The sequence below is a fragment of the Oncorhynchus mykiss genome, chromosome 2 (genome assembly GCF_057628025.1).
Source record: "Oncorhynchus mykiss isolate SJ-2025 chromosome 2, ASM5762802v1, whole genome shotgun sequence".
In the NCBI taxonomy this organism is placed as follows: Eukaryota; Metazoa; Chordata; class Actinopteri; order Salmoniformes; family Salmonidae; genus Oncorhynchus; species Oncorhynchus mykiss.
Window position 1 is genome coordinate 91,551,217 of NC_143023.1, and position 17,650 is coordinate 91,568,866.

A 17,650-nucleotide genomic window follows, 5' to 3' on the forward strand; every position below is an offset into this window, starting at 1 on the left:
GTAATTCAACAAAATAGTTCAACAATTCAACAAAAAATGCCAAGGGGGATGAATATATTTGCAAGGCACTGTATAGAGGTCCTGGATGGCAGGAAGCTTGGTCCCAGTGATGTACTGTGCCATACTCATTATCCTCTGTATTGCCTTGCGGTTGGTTGGAGGCCGAGCAGTTGCCATACCAGGCAGTGATGCAACCGGTCAGGACGCTCTTGATGGTGCAGCTGTAGAACCTTTTGAGGATCTGAGGATCCATGCCAAATCTTTTCAGTCTCCTGATGTTTGCTATTATGAACAGCTAGAGTTCTGAAAAAACACTGTCACATCTTAGTGGTTTTGAAATATGTATTGTTTAATCACATTGGAAAGAAAATACATGGAGTGAACAAATATAGTAAATACAAAGTCTCTCAAAAGATACACATTTGCTTACTGCTTTTGTATGCTTTTATTTAAATTGGTCCTCTCTTTTGGAGCAGGATTGGGCCTAGAATGTGATTAGAGACATATAGTGACAGACACAGATTTGAGATATCATCTGTATGGACAAAACACTGCAGAAACATCAGTAATAACACTACAACAGAGAGCACGTATGGTCACATATCCACAGAATGTATAGTGTCTTTCTCCTCTTTCTCCTCGTCAGTAAAATGTACTCCGCTTCAAGATGTACGGCCTCCGAGCTTTGGTGTTTTTCACTTGCCTCTTAAAAATATACGGTGATTTCCTTTTGAGCGGGTTGTCACTGTTTTGATCGGCGTCAAGGTACTCTTGAGAGTTGTCAAGCAGCTGTAAAGAAAAACAGAATAATCAAATCAAATGTTATTTGTCACATGCACCGAATACAACATGTGTAGTAGACCTTATGGTGAAATGCTTACTTACAAGCCCTTAACCAACAACAATTAAAGAGCAGCAGTAAAATAACAATAGCGAGGCTACATACAGGGGGTACCGGTACAGAGTCAATGTGCGGGGGCACTGGTTAGTCGAGGTAATTGAGGTAATATGTACATGTACACTACCGTTCAAAAGTTTGGGGTCACTTAGAAATGTCCTTGTTTTTGAAAGAAAAGCACATTTTTGTCCATTAAAATAACATCAAATTGATCAGAAATATAGTGTAGACATTGTTATTGTTGTAAATTACTACTGCAGCTGGAAATTGCAGATTTTTTATGGAATATCTACATAGGCGCAGAGGCCCATTATCAGCAACCATCACTCCTCTGTGTTCCAATGACACGTTGTGTTAGCTACTCCAAGTTTATCATTTTAAAAGGCTAATTGGTCCTTAGAAAACCATTTTGTAATTATGTTATTGCAGTTGAAAACTGATTAAAGAAGCAATAAAACTGGCCTTCTTTAGACTAGTTGAGTATCTGGAGCATCAGTATTTGTGGGTTCAATTACAGGCTCAAAATAGCCAGAAACAAAGCACTTTCTTTTGAAACTTGTCAGTCTATTCTTCTTCTGAGAAATGAAGGCTATATGCTAAGAAACTGAAGATCTCGTACAACGCTGTGTACTACTCCCTTCACAGAACAGCGCAAACGGTCTCTAACCAGAATATAATAGAGTAGGAGGCCTTGGTGCACAACTGAGCAAGAGGACAAGTACATTAGAGTGTCTAGTTTGAGAAACAGATGCCTCACAAGTCCTCAACAAGTCCTAAACAAGTCCTCAACTGTCAAAGACTCCAGCCACTGTAGTCATAGACTGTTCTCTCTGTTACAGCACGACAAGCAGTACTGGAGTGCCAAGTCTAGGTCCTCAACTGGCAGCTTCATTAAATAGTACCCGCAAAACACCAGTCTCAACATCAGCAGTGAAGAGGCGACTCCGGGATGCTGGCCTTCTAGGCAGAGTTGCAAAGAAAAAGCCATATCTCAGACTGGCCAATAAAAAGAAAAGATTAAGATGGGCAAAAGAACACAGACACTGGACAGAGGAACTCTGCCTCGAAGGCCAGCATTCCGGAGTCGCCTCTTCACTGTTGACGTGTTTTGAGGGTACTATTTAATGAAGCTGCCAGTTGAGGACCTAGACTTGGCACTCCAGTACCGCTTGTCGTGCTGTAGCAGAGAGAACAGTCTATGACTACGGTGGCTGGAGTCTTTGACAATTTTTAGGGCCTTCCTCTGACACCGCCTGATATAGAGGTCCTGGATGGCAGGAAGCTTGGCCCCAGTGATGAACTGGGCTGTACGCACTACCCTCTGTAGTGCCTTGCTGTCGGAGACCGGGCAGCTGCCACACCAGACGTTGATGCAACCGGTCAGGATGCTCACGATGGTGCAGCTGTAGAACTTTTTGAGGTTCTGAGGACCCATGCCAAATCTTTTCAGTCTCCTGAGGGGGAATAGGCTTTGTAATGAGCTACTCCTGGTGCATAAGGCCATGAAAACACAAATTACACCCTATGTTCCCCTGTATAGTGCACTACTTTTGACAAGTCCCATAGAGCTCTGGTCAAAAGTAGTGCACTTTAAAGAATAGGGTGCCATTTGGAGCGCAGTTATAATAATAATAATTTTGACACCAGGTAATGGTTGGTTTGTACCTACTTTATGCAGCTGTGGTTCAAATAAGTGTTTAGTGTATTTTCTTCCATTCGTGAGAAAACAGGTCATCTGTATAGTCAGGCCGTAGAGACCTTGATCATGATGTGTGAGGAGCTGTGTAGTTGACAGTGTGCACATCATCGTGATGGAGAAGCTGACAGTGTGCACATCATCGTGATGGAGAAGCTGACAGTGTGCACATCAACGTGATGGAGAAGCTGACAGTGTGCACATCAATGTGATGGAGAAGCTGACAGTGTGCACATCATCGTGATGGAGAAGCTGACAGTGTGCACATCAACGTGATGGAGAAGCTGACAGTGTGCACATCAATGTGATGGAGAAGCTGACAGTGTGCACATCAACGTGATGGAGAAGCTGACAGTGTGCACATCAATGTGATGGAGAAGCTGACAGTGTGCACATCAATGTGATGGAGAAGCTGACAGTGTGCACATCAACGTGATGGAGAAGCTGACAGTGTGCACATCAACGTGATGGAGAAGCTTGAGAAAACAGACGAGGAGAAGGATAGGTGTTTAACGAGGGGTGTTCAGCGCTGTGCAGGGCCCAGGGATGGATGCTCATCGTGGGTATTTAGCTCTGTGCAGGGCCCAGAGATAGATGCTCATCGTGGGTATTTAGCGCTGTGCAGGGCCCAGAGATAGATGCTCATCGTGGGTATTTAGCACTGTGCAGGGCCCAGAGATAGATGCTCATCGTGGGTATTTAGTGCTGTGCAGGGCCCAGAGATAGATGCTCATCGTGGGTATTTAGCGCTGTGCAGGGCCCAGGGATAGATGCTCATCGTGGGTGAGCGATATGTGTGTGGCCCTGTTTATATGTCTTTTTGTGTGCGCACTGCTCTCTGTAGACCTATAATGCTCATCCCTGTGCTTGTTTTCTATATGTGTGTATGCAAAGTGTGTGTGTGTTTTCTATTCAAATGGGGAAAATTGCTCTCTTTGCTGTGTATCAGCCTCTATCATTGTAGGTGTCGGTATGGTCATCCCTGTATGTGGCCTGATTCAATCAGATCGAGCTGATGCTTTGACGGTAATGGAGGTGTAACTGTGGTATGAGCTGACAAATCGGGGAGCGGCTGCTGTGTTGTGTCACAAACCAATCCCTTCCTTATTATCCCTACTGAGCTAGAAGTTCAAAATGGTACTAGACAGTGAAGGCTCTATCCATGGTAGAAATAATGACTCTGAAATGTCAAACCGTTGATGTGAGGCTAATGCATGTTTTCATGTTAATTTGGATGGGAGCATTGTAGCCTGTCAGTCTAATTCGAGTGTATGAACTTGTAACGTGTCTGCATGGGATTTGTTGGATTATAGTCGGGTGTGGTTTCGTTGCACACAATGGCAGTGTCGGCGATAAGGTAATGCAACGAGCCACTTGTGGATTTGACAGCTCTAATTCAGTTCCACCTCCGACACCTCCGAATCCAGTCCTTAGCTTCTGTATATCCCAGTGTACACTATGTATGCATGCATCCCTGTGTCCGTCCCTCACCTCTCGGGGCTGCAGTACTCTGCAGATGTGCTGTAGATCGAGGAGCTCATCCAAGGGCTCCGGCAGGGAGGCCAGCCTCTCCCCCAGCTCCTCCCCAGTGTTATACTCCACCTGTTCTCTCCACAACCGGCTGTTTATCAGGCTGTTCACCATCCTGCACACATTCACCAGGGACACACGCCAGTAGGGGGCGTTCTGCTTGCTCTGTTTCATGTGGGAGACGATAAGAAATAATTAAGACTGTGTGTGTGTGTGTGTGTGTGTGTGTGTGTGTGTGTGTGTGTGTGTGTGTGTGTGCATGTGTGTGTGTACGTGTTTAACTATACTTGTGGAGACCATAAGTCCCCACAAGAATAGTAAACAAACAAAAATTTGACCAACTGGGGACATTTTGTTTGTCCCCACAAGGTCAAATGCTATTTCTAGGGTGTTTAGGGTTAGTGTTAGGATGAGTGTTTGGGTTAGAATTAGGTTTAGGGTTAGGGTTAGGGTTAGGAGCTAGGGTTTCGGTTTAGGTTAAGGTTAGGTTAGGTTTTTGGGTTAGGGTTAGGGTTAAGGTTAGGGTAAGGGTACGGGTTAAGGGTTAGGCTTAGGGTTAGGGGTTAAGGAAAATAGGATTTTGAATGGGACTGAATTGTATGTCCCCACAAGGTTAGCTGTGCTGTGTAAAACTGTGTGTGTGCGTGCGTGTGCGTGCGTGTGTGAATATCTGTGCTTTCTGCTCCCTCTCACAATTCATGGCAACAGATCAGATCTTAACCTTATCTAGCTCCAAGCCTGCTGTATCATAGTCTAGTTTGAGCGTGTGGTATTGGATGGTGTGAAGCCCCTGCCGCTGCCTGTGGGGACCCCTGTGCGTGGGCCGACTCCATAACAGCGCACAGCCCAGACTCCCTCCCGGGTGTCACTGACAATGATGAACAGAGTCATAAGGAATATAAGATTGGAGCTTCTAAATCATCTCAAATCCCATCTCACCTATCAGCTTTGCTTTTATAGATGGCATAGGATAGCACTTTTATTTCCTGGCATAGTCATTGTTGAGAGAGGAGTTGTTAGATATTACATATGGATTTTATAGGCCAGGGGGGAGAAATGGCACAGAGTGGATATGTATCGTACCGAGCATTCTGAGCCATAAACCACTCCAGAGACGAGACAGAAAGGACACCTCGGTCTGGCTGGATAGTGTTGTGAGTTCCTGACAATATTAACATTTAGAGAACCCAACAATTGCAAATGAGGTCTTGTTTACTTCCTAATGAACAGTTTATTAACACACTGAGTTGTGAGACGAGTGGTAGGTTCACTTTTAATTGTGTCTCGTCCTTCGTCAGTATCTTTTCGCTCAGTGTCACTTAATCAATGAGGGACTGAGGGACGGATCCTGTGTTTATGGAGCAGGAATGGTCCAATAATGCCTGCATCCCCAGCAGAGTGACTAACTGCCATTTTAAATGGCCCGTCCCAATTTTCTATTGAATTGTCTGTCAATGGCTAGTCTTTCATGACAGTTATGGGTGCCGAGATTATCCACTGGCTAGATTACTACACCAGCCATTATTAAATTAACTATTCCTTTAAGACACTGGCTACTGGTTTATCCAGAATAAGTTTATCTCACCTTACTCACCAATTGATTGACTGAAACAGCTTGACGAAAATTTAAACGCAATGTTCCCGCGTCAGCGGAGACTGCATTCACGGTCAACACTGTAAATGTCGGCTCACGGTAAACGCTGCAAATGTCGGATATTACCTTTGAATTTCAACGCGAGCTTCCGTCTAATTCCCTGTTCTAATTCCACTCTTTTCTATTCTGTTTAGTAAAATATGTGGGAATGCATGCAGCAGTTAAAGACTGACATGACAGATACTAATTAAATAATAAACTGTTGTTTAACACCACTGATCATTTGTGCAGTTGTCTTTTCATGGCCTGTCAAACTGCTGCCAAATAAGATCACCAACAAGTGTCATGGAAACAATAGTCAACCTATTTCAACAGATATTAGCAAACTGATCCCCAACGGAACCATGTGTAATGGGTGTAAAATCTAAAGAGAAACCATGTGTAATGTGTGTATAATCTAAAGAGAAACCACGTGTAATGGGTGTATAATCTAAAGAGGAACCATGTGTAATGGATGTATAATCTAAAGAGAAACCATGTGTAATGGGTGTATAATCTAAAGAGGAACCATGTGTAATGGGTGTATAATCTAAAGAGGAACCATGTGTAATCTGTGTATCATCTAAAGAGGAACCATGTGTAATGGATGTATAATATAAAGAGAAACCATGTGTAATGGGTGTATAATCTAAAGAGGAACCATGTGTAATCTGTGTATAATCTAAAGAGGAACCATGTGAAATGGGTGTATAATCTAAAGAGGAACCATGTGTAATCTGTGTATCATCTAAAGAGGAACCATGTGTAATGTGTGTATAATCTAAAGAGGAACCATGTGAAATGGGTGTATAATTTAAAGAGAAACCATGTGTAATGAGTGTATAATCTAAAGAGGAACCATGTGTAATCTGTGTATAATCTAAAGAGGAACCATGTGTAATGTGTGTATCATCTAAAGAGGACCCATGTGTAATGGGTGTATAATCTAAAGAGGAACAATGTGAAATGGGTGTATAATTTAAAGAGAAACCATGTGTAATGAGTGTATAATCTAAAGAGAAACCACGTGTAATGGGTGTATAATCTAAAGAGAAACCATGTGTAATGGATGTATAATCTAAAGAGAAACCACGTGTAATGGGTGTATAATCTAAAAAGGACCATGTGTAATGGGTGTATAATCTAAAGAGGAACCATGTGTAATCTGTGTATCATCTAAAGAGGAACCATGTGTAATGGGTGTATAATCTAAAGAGGAACCATGTGTAATCTGTGTATAATCTAAAGAGAAACCATGTGTAATGGATGTATAATCTAAAGAGGAACCATGTGTAATGGATGTATAATATAAAGAGAAACCATGTGTAATGGGTGTATAATCTAAAGAGGAACCATGTGTAATCTGTGTATAATCTAAAGAGGAACCATGTGAAATGGGTGTATAATCTAAAGAGGAACCATGTGTAATCTGTGTATCATCTAAAGAGGAACCATGTGTAATGTGTGTATAATCTAAAGAGGAACAATGTGAAATGGGTGTATAATCTAAAGAGAAACCACGTGTAATGGGTGTATAATCTAAAGAGGAACCATGTGTAATGGGTGTATAATCTAAAGAGGAACCATGTGTAATCTGTGTATCATCTAAAATGGACCATGTGTAATGTGTGTATAATCTAAAGAGGAACCATGTGTAATCTGTGTATCATCTAAAGAGGAACCATGTGTAATGGGTGTATAATCTAAAGAGGAACCATGTGTAATCTGTGTATCATCTAAAGAGGAACCATGTGTAATGGGTGTATAATCTAAAGAGGAACCATGTGTAATCTGTGTATCATCTAAAGAGGAACCATGTGTAATGGATGTATAATATAAAGAGAAACCATGTGTAATGGGTGTATAATCTAAAGAGGAACCATGTGTAATCTGTGTATAGTCTAAAGAGGAACCATGTGTAATGGATGTATAATATAAAGAGGAACCATGTAATGGGTGTATAATCTAAAGAGGAACCATGTGTAATGTGTGTATCATCTAAAGAGGACCCATGTGTAATGGGTGTATAATCTAAAGAGGAACCATGTGAAATGGGTGTATAATCTAAAGAGGAACCATGTGTAATGGGTGTATAATCTAAAGAGGAACCATGTGTAATGGGTGTATAATCTAAAGAGGATCTATGTGTAATCTGTGTATCATCTAAAGTGGAACCATGTGTAATGTGTGTATCATCTAAAGAGGAACCATGTGTAATGTGTGTATCATCTAAAGGGGAACCATGTGTAATGTGTGTATCATCTAAAGAGGAACCACGTGTAATGGGTGTATAATCTAAAGAGAATCCATGTGTAATGGGTGCATAATCTAAAGAGAAACCATGTGTAATGGATGTATAATCTAAAGAGAAACCATGTGTAATGGATGTATAATCTAAAGAGAAACCACGTGTAATGGGTGTATAATCTAAAGAAGAACCATGTGTAATGGGTGTATAATCTAAAGAGGAACCATGTGTAATCTGTGTATCATCTAAAGAGGAACCATGTGTAATGGGTGTATAATCGACAGAGGAACCATGTGTAATGGATGTATAATCTAAAGAGAAACCACGTGTAATGGGTGTATAATCTAAAGAGGAACCGCGTGTAATGGATGTATAATCTAAAGAGGAACCATGTGTAATGGGTGTATAATCTAAAGAGGAACCATGTGTAATGGGTGTATAATCTAAAGAGGAACCATGTGTAATCTGTGTATCATCTAAAGAGGACCATGTGTAATGTGTGTATAATCTAAAGAGGAACTATGTGTAATCTGTGTATCATCTAAAGGGGAACCATGTGTAATCTGTGTATCATCTAAAGAGGAACCATGTTTAATGGGTGTATAATCTAAAGAGGAACCATGTGTAATGTGTGTATCATCTAAAGAGGAACCATGTGTAATCTGTGTATCATCTAAAGAGGAACCATGTGTAATGGGTGTATAATCTAAAGAGGAACCATGTGTAATCTGTGTATCATTTAAAGAGGAACCATGTGTAATGGGTGTATAATCTAAAGAGGACCCATGTGTAATCTGTGTATCATCTAAAGAGGAACCATGTGTAATCTGTGTATCATCTAAAGAGGAACCATGTGTAATGGGTGTATAATCTAAAGAGGAACCATGTGTAATCTGTGTATAATCTAAAGAGAAACCATGTGTAATGGATGTATAATCTAAAGAGGAACCATGTGTAATGGATGTATAATATAAAGAGGAACCATGTGTAATGGGTGTATAATCTAAAGAGGAACCATGTGTAATCTGTGTATAATCTAAAGAGAAACCATGTGTAATGGATGTATAATCTAAAGAGGAACCATGTGTAATGGATGTATAATATAAAGAGAAACCATGTGTAATGGGTGTATAATCTAAAGAGGAACCATGTGTAATCTGTGTATAATCTAAAGAGGAACCATGTGAAATGGGTGTATAATCTAAAGAGGAACCATGTGTAATCTGTGTATCATCTAAAGAGGAACCATGTGTAATGTGTGTATAATCTAAAGAGGAACAATGTGAAATGGGTGTATAATTTAAAGAGAAACCATGTGTAATGAGTGTATAATCTAAAGAGGAACCATGTGTAATCTGTGTATAATCTAAAGAGAAACCATGTGTAATGGATGTATAATCTAAAGAGAAACCACGTGTAATGGGTGTATAATCTAAAGAGGAACCATGTGTAATGGGTGTATAATCTAAAGAGGAACCATGTGTAATCTGTGTATCATCTAAAAAGGACCATGTGTAATGTGTGTATAATCTAAAGAGGAACCATGTGTAATCTGTGTATCATCTAAAGAGGAACCATGTGTAATGGGTGTATAATCTAAAGAGGAACCATGTGTAATCTGTGTATCATCTAAAGAGGAACCATGTGTAATGGATGTATAATATAAAGAGAAACCATGTGTAATGGGTGTATAATCTAAAGAGGAACCATGTGTAATGTGTGTATAATCTAAAGAGGAACCATGTGAAATGGGTGTATAATTTAAAGAGAAACCATGTGTAATGAGTGTATAATCTAAAGAGGAACCATGTGTAATCTGTGTATAATCTAAAGAGAAACCATGTGTAATGGATGTATAATCTAAAGAGAAACCACGTGTAATGGGTGTATAATCTAAAGAGGAACCATGTGTAATGGGTGTATAATCTAAAGAGGAACCATGTGTAATCTGTGTATCATCTAAAATGGACCATGTGTAATGTGTGTATAATCTAAAGAGGAACCATGTGTAATCTGTGTATCATCTAAAGAGGAACCATGTGTAATGGGTGTATAATCTAAAGAGGAACCATGTGTAATCTGTGTATCATCTAAAGAGGAACCATGTGTAATGGGTGTATAATCTAAAGAGGAACCATGTGTAATCTGTGTATCATCTAAAGAGGAACCATGTGTAATGGATGTATAATATAAAGAGAAACCATGTGTAATGGGTGTATAATCTAAAGAGGAACCATGTGTAATCTGTGTATAGTCTAAAGAGGAACCATGTGTAATGGATGTATAATATAAAGAGGAACCATGTAATGGGTGTATAATCTAAAGAGGAACCATGTGTAATGTGTGTATCATCTAAAGAGGACCCATGTGTAATGGGTGTATAATCTAAAGAGGAACCATGTGAAATGGGTGTATAATCTAAAGAGGAACCATGTGTAATGGGTGTATAATCTAAAGAGGAACCATGTGTAATGGGTGTATAATCTAAAGAGGATCTATGTGTAATCTGTGTATCATCTAAAGTGGAACCATGTGTAATGTGTGTATCATCTAAAGAGGAACCATGTGTAATGTGTGTATCATCTAAAGGGGAACCATGTGTAATGTGTGTATCATCTAAAGAGGAACCACGTGTAATGGGTGTATAATCTAAAGAGAATCCATGTGTAATGGGTGCATAATCTAAAGAGAAACCATGTGTAATGGATGTATAATCTAAAGAGAAACCATGTGTAATGGATGTATAATCTAAAGAGAAACCACGTGTAATGGGTGTATAATCTAAAGAAGAACCATGTGTAATGGGTGTATAATCTAAAGAGGAACCATGTGTAATCTGTGTATCATCTAAAGAGGAACCATGTGTAATGGGTGTATAATCGACAGAGGAACCATGTGTAATGGATGTATAATCTAAAGAGAAACCACGTGTAATGGGTGTATAATCTAAAGAGGAACCGCGTGTAATGGATGTATAATCTAAAGAGGAACCTTGTGTAATGGGTGTATAATCTAAAGAGGAACCATGTGTAATGGGTGTATAATCTAAAGAGGAACCATGTGTAATCTGTGTATCATCTAAAGAGGAACCATGTGTAATGTGTGTATAATCTAAAGAGGAACTATGTGTAATCTGTGTATCATCTAAAGGGGAACCATGTGTAATCTGTGTATCATCTAAAGAGGAACCATGTTTAATGGGTGTATAATCTAAAGAGGAACCATGTGTAATGTGTGTATCATCTAAAGAGGAACCATGTGTAATCTGTGTATCATCTAAAGAGGAACCATGTGTAATGGGTGTATAATCTAAAGAGGAACCATGTGTAATCTGTGTATCATTTAAAGAGGAACCATGTGTAATGGGTGTATAATCTAAAGAGGACCCATGTGTAATCTGTGTATCATCTAAAGAGGAACCATGTGTAATGGATGTATAATATAAAGAGGAACCATGTGTAATGGGTGTATAATCTAAAGAGGAACCATGTATAATCTGTGTATCATCTATAGAGGAACCATGTGTAGTGTGTGTATCATCTAAAGAGGAACCATGTGTAATGGGTGTATAATCTAAAGAGGAACCATGTGTAATGTGTGTATCATCTAAAGAGGAACCATGTGTAATGTGTGTATCATCTAAAGAGGAACCATGTGTAATGGATGTATAATCTAAAGAGAAACCATGTGTAATGGATGTATAATCTAAAGAGAAACCACGTGTAATGGGTGTATAATCTAAAGAAGAACCATGTGTAATGGGTGTATAATCTAAAGAGGAACCATGTGTAATCTGTGTATCATCTAAAGAGGAACCATGTGTAATGGGTGTATAATCGACAGAGGAACCATGTGTAATGGATGTATAATCTAAAGAGAAACCACGTGTAATGGGTGTATAATCTAAAGAGGAACCGCGTGTAATGGATGTATAATCTAAAGAGGAACCATGTGTAATGGGTGTATAATCTAAAGAGGAACCATGTGTAATGGGTGTATAATCTAAAGAGGAACCATGTGTAATCTGTGTATCATCTAAAGAGGAACCATGTGTAATGTGTGTATAATCTAAAGAGGAACTATGTGTAATCTGTGTATCATCTAAAGGGGAACCATGTGTAATCTGTGTATCATCTAAAGAGGAACCATGTTTAATGGGTGTATAATCTAAAGAGGAACCATGTGTAATGTGTGTATCATCTAAAGAGGAACCATGTGTAATCTGTGTATCATCTAAAGAGGAACCATGTGTAATGGGTGTATAATCTAAAGAGGAACCATGTGTAATCTGTGTATCATTTAAAGAGGAACCATGTGTAATGGGTGTATAATCTAAAGAGGACCCATGTGTAATCTGTGTATCATCTAAAGAGGAACCATGTGTAATGGATGTATAATATAAAGAGGAACCATGTGTAATGGGTGTATAATCTAAAGAGGAACCATGTATAATCTGTGTATCATCTATAGAGGAACCATGTGTAGTGTGTGTATCATCTAAAGAGGAACCATGTGTAATGGGTGTATAATCTAAAGAGGAACCATGTGTAATGTGTGTATCATCTAAAGAGGAACCATGTGTAATGTGTGTATCATCTAAAGAGGAACCATGTGTAATCTGTGTATCATCTAAAGAGGACCATGTGTAATGGGTGTATAATCTAAAGAGAAACCATGTGTAATGGGTGTATCATCTAAAGAGGAACTATGTGTAATGGATGTATAATCTAAAGAGGAACCATGTGTAATCTGTGTATCATTTAAAGAGGAACCATGTGTAATGGGTGTATAATCTAAAGAGGACCCATGTGTAATCTGTGTATCATCTAAAGAGGAACCATGTGTAATCTGTGTATCATCTAAAGAGGAACCATGTGTAATGGGTGTATAATCTAAAGAGGAACCATGTGTAATCTGTGTATAATCTAAAGAGAAACCATGTGTAATGGATGTATAATCTAAAGAGGAACCATGTGTAATGGATGTATAATATAAAGAGGAACCATGTGTAATGGGTGTATAATCTAAAGAGGAACCATGTGTAATCTGTGTATAATCTAAAGAGAAACCATGTGTAATGGATGTATAATCTAAAGAGGAACCATGTGTAATGGATGTATAATATAAAGAGAAACCATGTGTAATGGGTGTATAATCTAAAGAGGAACCATGTGTAATCTGTGTATAATCTAAAGAGGAACCATGTGAAATGGGTGTATAATCTAAAGAGGAACCATGTGTAATCTGTGTATCATCTAAAGAGGAACCATGTGTAATGTGTGTATAATCTAAAGAGGAACAATGTGAAATGGGTGTATAATTTAAAGAGAAACCATGTGTAATGAGTGTATAATCTAAAGAGGAACCATGTGTAATCTGTGTATAATCTAAAGAGAAACCATGTGTAATGGATGTATAATCTAAAGAGAAACCACGTGTAATGGGTGTATAATCTAAAGAGGAACCATGTGTAATGGGTGTATAATCTAAAGAGGAACCATGTGTAATCTGTGTATCATCTAAAAAGGACCATGTGTAATGTGTGTATAATCTAAAGAGGAACCATGTGTAATCTGTGTATCATCTAAAGAGGAACCATGTGTAATGGGTGTATAATCTAAAGAGGAACCATGTGTAATCTGTGTATCATCTAAAGAGGAACCATGTGTAATGGATGTATAATATAAAGAGAAACCATGTGTAATGGGTGTATAATCTAAAGAGGAACCATGTGTAATGTGTGTATAATCTAAAGAGGAACCATGTGAAATGGGTGTATAATTTAAAGAGAAACCATGTGTAATGAGTGTATAATCTAAAGAGGAACCATGTGTAATCTGTGTATAATCTAAAGAGAAACCATGTGTAATGGATGTATAATCTAAAGAGAAACCACGTGTAATGGGTGTATAATCTAAAGAGGAACCATGTGTAATGGGTGTATAATCTAAAGAGGAACCATGTGTAATCTGTGTATCATCTAAAATGGACCATGTGTAATGTGTGTATAATCTAAAGAGGAACCATGTGTAATCTGTGTATCATCTAAAGAGGAACCATGTGTAATGGGTGTATAATCTAAAGAGGAACCATGTGTAATCTGTGTATCATCTAAAGAGGAACCATGTGTAATGGGTGTATAATCTAAAGAGGAACCATGTGTAATCTGTGTATCATCTAAAGAGGAACCATGTGTAATGGATGTATAATATAAAGAGAAACCATGTGTAATGGGTGTATAATCTAAAGAGGAACCATGTGTAATCTGTGTATAGTCTAAAGAGGAACCATGTGTAATGGATGTATAATATAAAGAGGAACCATGTAATGGGTGTATAATCTAAAGAGGAACCATGTGTAATGTGTGTATCATCTAAAGAGGACCCATGTGTAATGGGTGTATAATCTAAAGAGGAACCATGTGAAATGGGTGTATAATCTAAAGAGGAACCATGTGTAATGGGTGTATAATCTAAAGAGGAACCATGTGTAATGGGTGTATAATCTAAAGAGGATCTATGTGTAATCTGTGTATCATCTAAAGTGGAACCATGTGTAATGTGTGTATCATCTAAAGAGGAACCATGTGTAATGTGTGTATCATCTAAAGGGGAACCATGTGTAATGTGTGTATCATCTAAAGAGGAACCACGTGTAATGGGTGTATAATCTAAAGAGAATCCATGTGTAATGGGTGCATAATCTAAAGAGAAACCATGTGTAATGGATGTATAATCTAAAGAGAAACCATGTGTAATGGATGTATAATCTAAAGAGAAACCACGTGTAATGGGTGTATAATCTAAAGAAGAACCATGTGTAATGGGTGTATAATCTAAAGAGGAACCATGTGTAATCTGTGTATCATCTAAAGAGGAACCATGTGTAATGGGTGTATAATCGACAGAGGAACCATGTGTAATGGATGTATAATCTAAAGAGAAACCACGTGTAATGGGTGTATAATCTAAAGAGGAACCGCGTGTAATGGATGTATAATCTAAAGAGGAACCTTGTGTAATGGGTGTATAATCTAAAGAGGAACCATGTGTAATGGGTGTATAATCTAAAGAGGAACCATGTGTAATCTGTGTATCATCTAAAGAGGAACCATGTGTAATGTGTGTATAATCTAAAGAGGAACTATGTGTAATCTGTGTATCATCTAAAGGGGAACCATGTGTAATCTGTGTATCATCTAAAGAGGAACCATGTTTAATGGGTGTATAATCTAAAGAGGAACCATGTGTAATCTGTGTATCATCTAAAGAGGAACCATGTTTAATGGGTGTATAATCTAAAGAGGAACCATGTGTAATGGGTGTATAATCTAAAGAGGACCCATGTGTAATCTGTGTATCATCTAAAGAGGAACCATGTGTAATGGATGTATAATATAAAGAGGAACCATGTGTAATGGGTGTATAATCTAAAGAGAAACCACGTGTAATGGGTGTATAATCTAAAGAGGAACCATGTGTAATGGGTGTATAATCTAAAGAGGAACCATGTGTAATCTGTGTATCATCTAAAATGGACCATGTGTAATGTGTGTATAATCTAAAGAGGAACCATGTGTAATCTGTGTATCATCTAAAGAGGAACCATGTGTAATGGGTGTATAATCTAAAGAGGAACCATGTGTAATCTGTGTATCATCTAAAGAGGAACCATGTGTAATGGGTGTATAATCTAAAGAGGAACCATGTGTAATCTGTGTATCATCTAAAGAGGAACCATGTGTAATGGATGTATAATATAAAGAGAAACCATGTGTAATGGGTGTATAATCTAAAGAGGAACCATGTGTAATCTGTGTATAGTCTAAAGAGGAACCATGTGTAATGGATGTATAATATAAAGAGGAACCATGTAATGGGTGTATAATCTAAAGAGGAACCATGTGTAATGTGTGTATCATCTAAAGAGGACCCATGTGTAATGGGTGTATAATCTAAAGAGGAACCATGTGAAATGGGTGTATAATCTAAAGAGGAACCATGTGTAATGGGTGTATAATCTAAAGAGGAACCATGTGTAATGGGTGTATAATCTAAAGAGGATCTATGTGTAATCTGTGTATCATCTAAAGTGGAACCATGTGTAATGTGTGTATCATCTAAAGAGGAACCATGTGTAATGTGTGTATCATCTAAAGGGGAACCATGTGTAATGTGTGTATCATCTAAAGAGGAACCACGTGTAATGGGTGTATAATCTAAAGAGAATCCATGTGTAATGGGTGCATAATCTAAAGAGAAACCATGTGTAATGGATGTATAATCTAAAGAGAAACCATGTGTAATGGATGTATAATCTAAAGAGAAACCACGTGTAATGGGTGTATAATCTAAAGAAGAACCATGTGTAATGGGTGTATAATCTAAAGAGGAACCATGTGTAATCTGTGTATCATCTAAAGAGGAACCATGTGTAATGGGTGTATAATCGACAGAGGAACCATGTGTAATGGATGTATAATCTAAAGAGAAACCACGTGTAATGGGTGTATAATCTAAAGAGGAACCGCGTGTAATGGATGTATAATCTAAAGAGGAACCTTGTGTAATGGGTGTATAATCTAAAGAGGAACCATGTGTAATGGGTGTATAATCTAAAGAGGAACCATGTGTAATCTGTGTATCATCTAAAGAGGAACCATGTGTAATGTGTGTATAATCTAAAGAGGAACTATGTGTAATCTGTGTATCATCTAAAGGGGAACCATGTGTAATCTGTGTATCATCTAAAGAGGAACCATGTTTAATGGGTGTATAATCTAAAGAGGAACCATGTGTAATGTGTGTATCATCTAAAGAGGAACCATGTGTAATCTGTGTATCATCTAAAGAGGAACCATGTGTAATGGGTGTATAATCTAAAGAGGAACCATGTGTAATCTGTGTATCATTTAAAGAGGAACCATGTGTAATGGGTGTATAATCTAAAGAGGACCCATGTGTAATCTGTGTATCATCTAAAGAGGAACCATGTGTAATGGATGTATAATATAAAGAGGAACCATGTGTAATGGGTGTATAATCTAAAGAGGAACCATGTATAATCTGTGTATCATCTATAGAGGAACCATGTGTAGTGTGTGTATCATCTAAAGAGGAACCATGTGTAATGGGTGTATAATCTAAAGAGGAACCATGTGTAATGTGTGTATCATCTAAAGAGGAACCATGTGTAATGTGTGTATCATCTAAAGAGGAACCATGTGTAATGGATGTATAATCTAAAGAGAAACCATGTGTAATGGATGTATAATCTAAAGAGAAACCACGTGTAATCTGTGTATCATCTAAAGAGGAACCATGTGTAATGGGTGTATAATCGACAGAAGAACCATGTGTAATGGATGTATAATCTAAAGAGAAACCATGTGTAATGGGTGTATAATCTAAAGAGGAACCGCGTGTAATGGATGTATAATCTAAAGAGGAACCATGTGTAATGGGTGTATAATCTAAAGAGGAACCATGTGTAATGGGTGTATAATCTAAAGAGGAACCATGTGTAATCTGTGTATCATCTAAAGAGGAACCATGTGTAATGTGTGTATAATCTAAAGAGGAACTATGTGTAATCTGTGTATCATCTAAAGGGGAACCTTGTGTAATCTGTGTATCATCTAAAGAG

General features: G+C 38.3%; 1 protein-coding gene across 1 annotated transcript in view; it reads right to left on the reverse strand.

The window, feature by feature from the left end:
• Positions 1 to 328: 328 nt before the first annotated feature.
• nts (neurotensin) overlaps positions 329 to 17,650 on the reverse strand; it is a 24,614-nt gene continuing 7,292 nt past the window's right edge. The window contains exons 3-4 of the mRNA XM_036958964.2: positions 4,086 to 4,289; positions 329 to 789 (exon numbers count right to left, since the gene is read on the reverse strand). Of these exons, the coding sequence (XP_036814859.1) occupies positions 643 to 789; positions 4,086 to 4,289 (351 nt within the window). The 3' untranslated portion in view covers positions 329 to 642. The remainder of the gene's footprint in view (positions 790 to 4,085; positions 4,290 to 17,650) is intronic.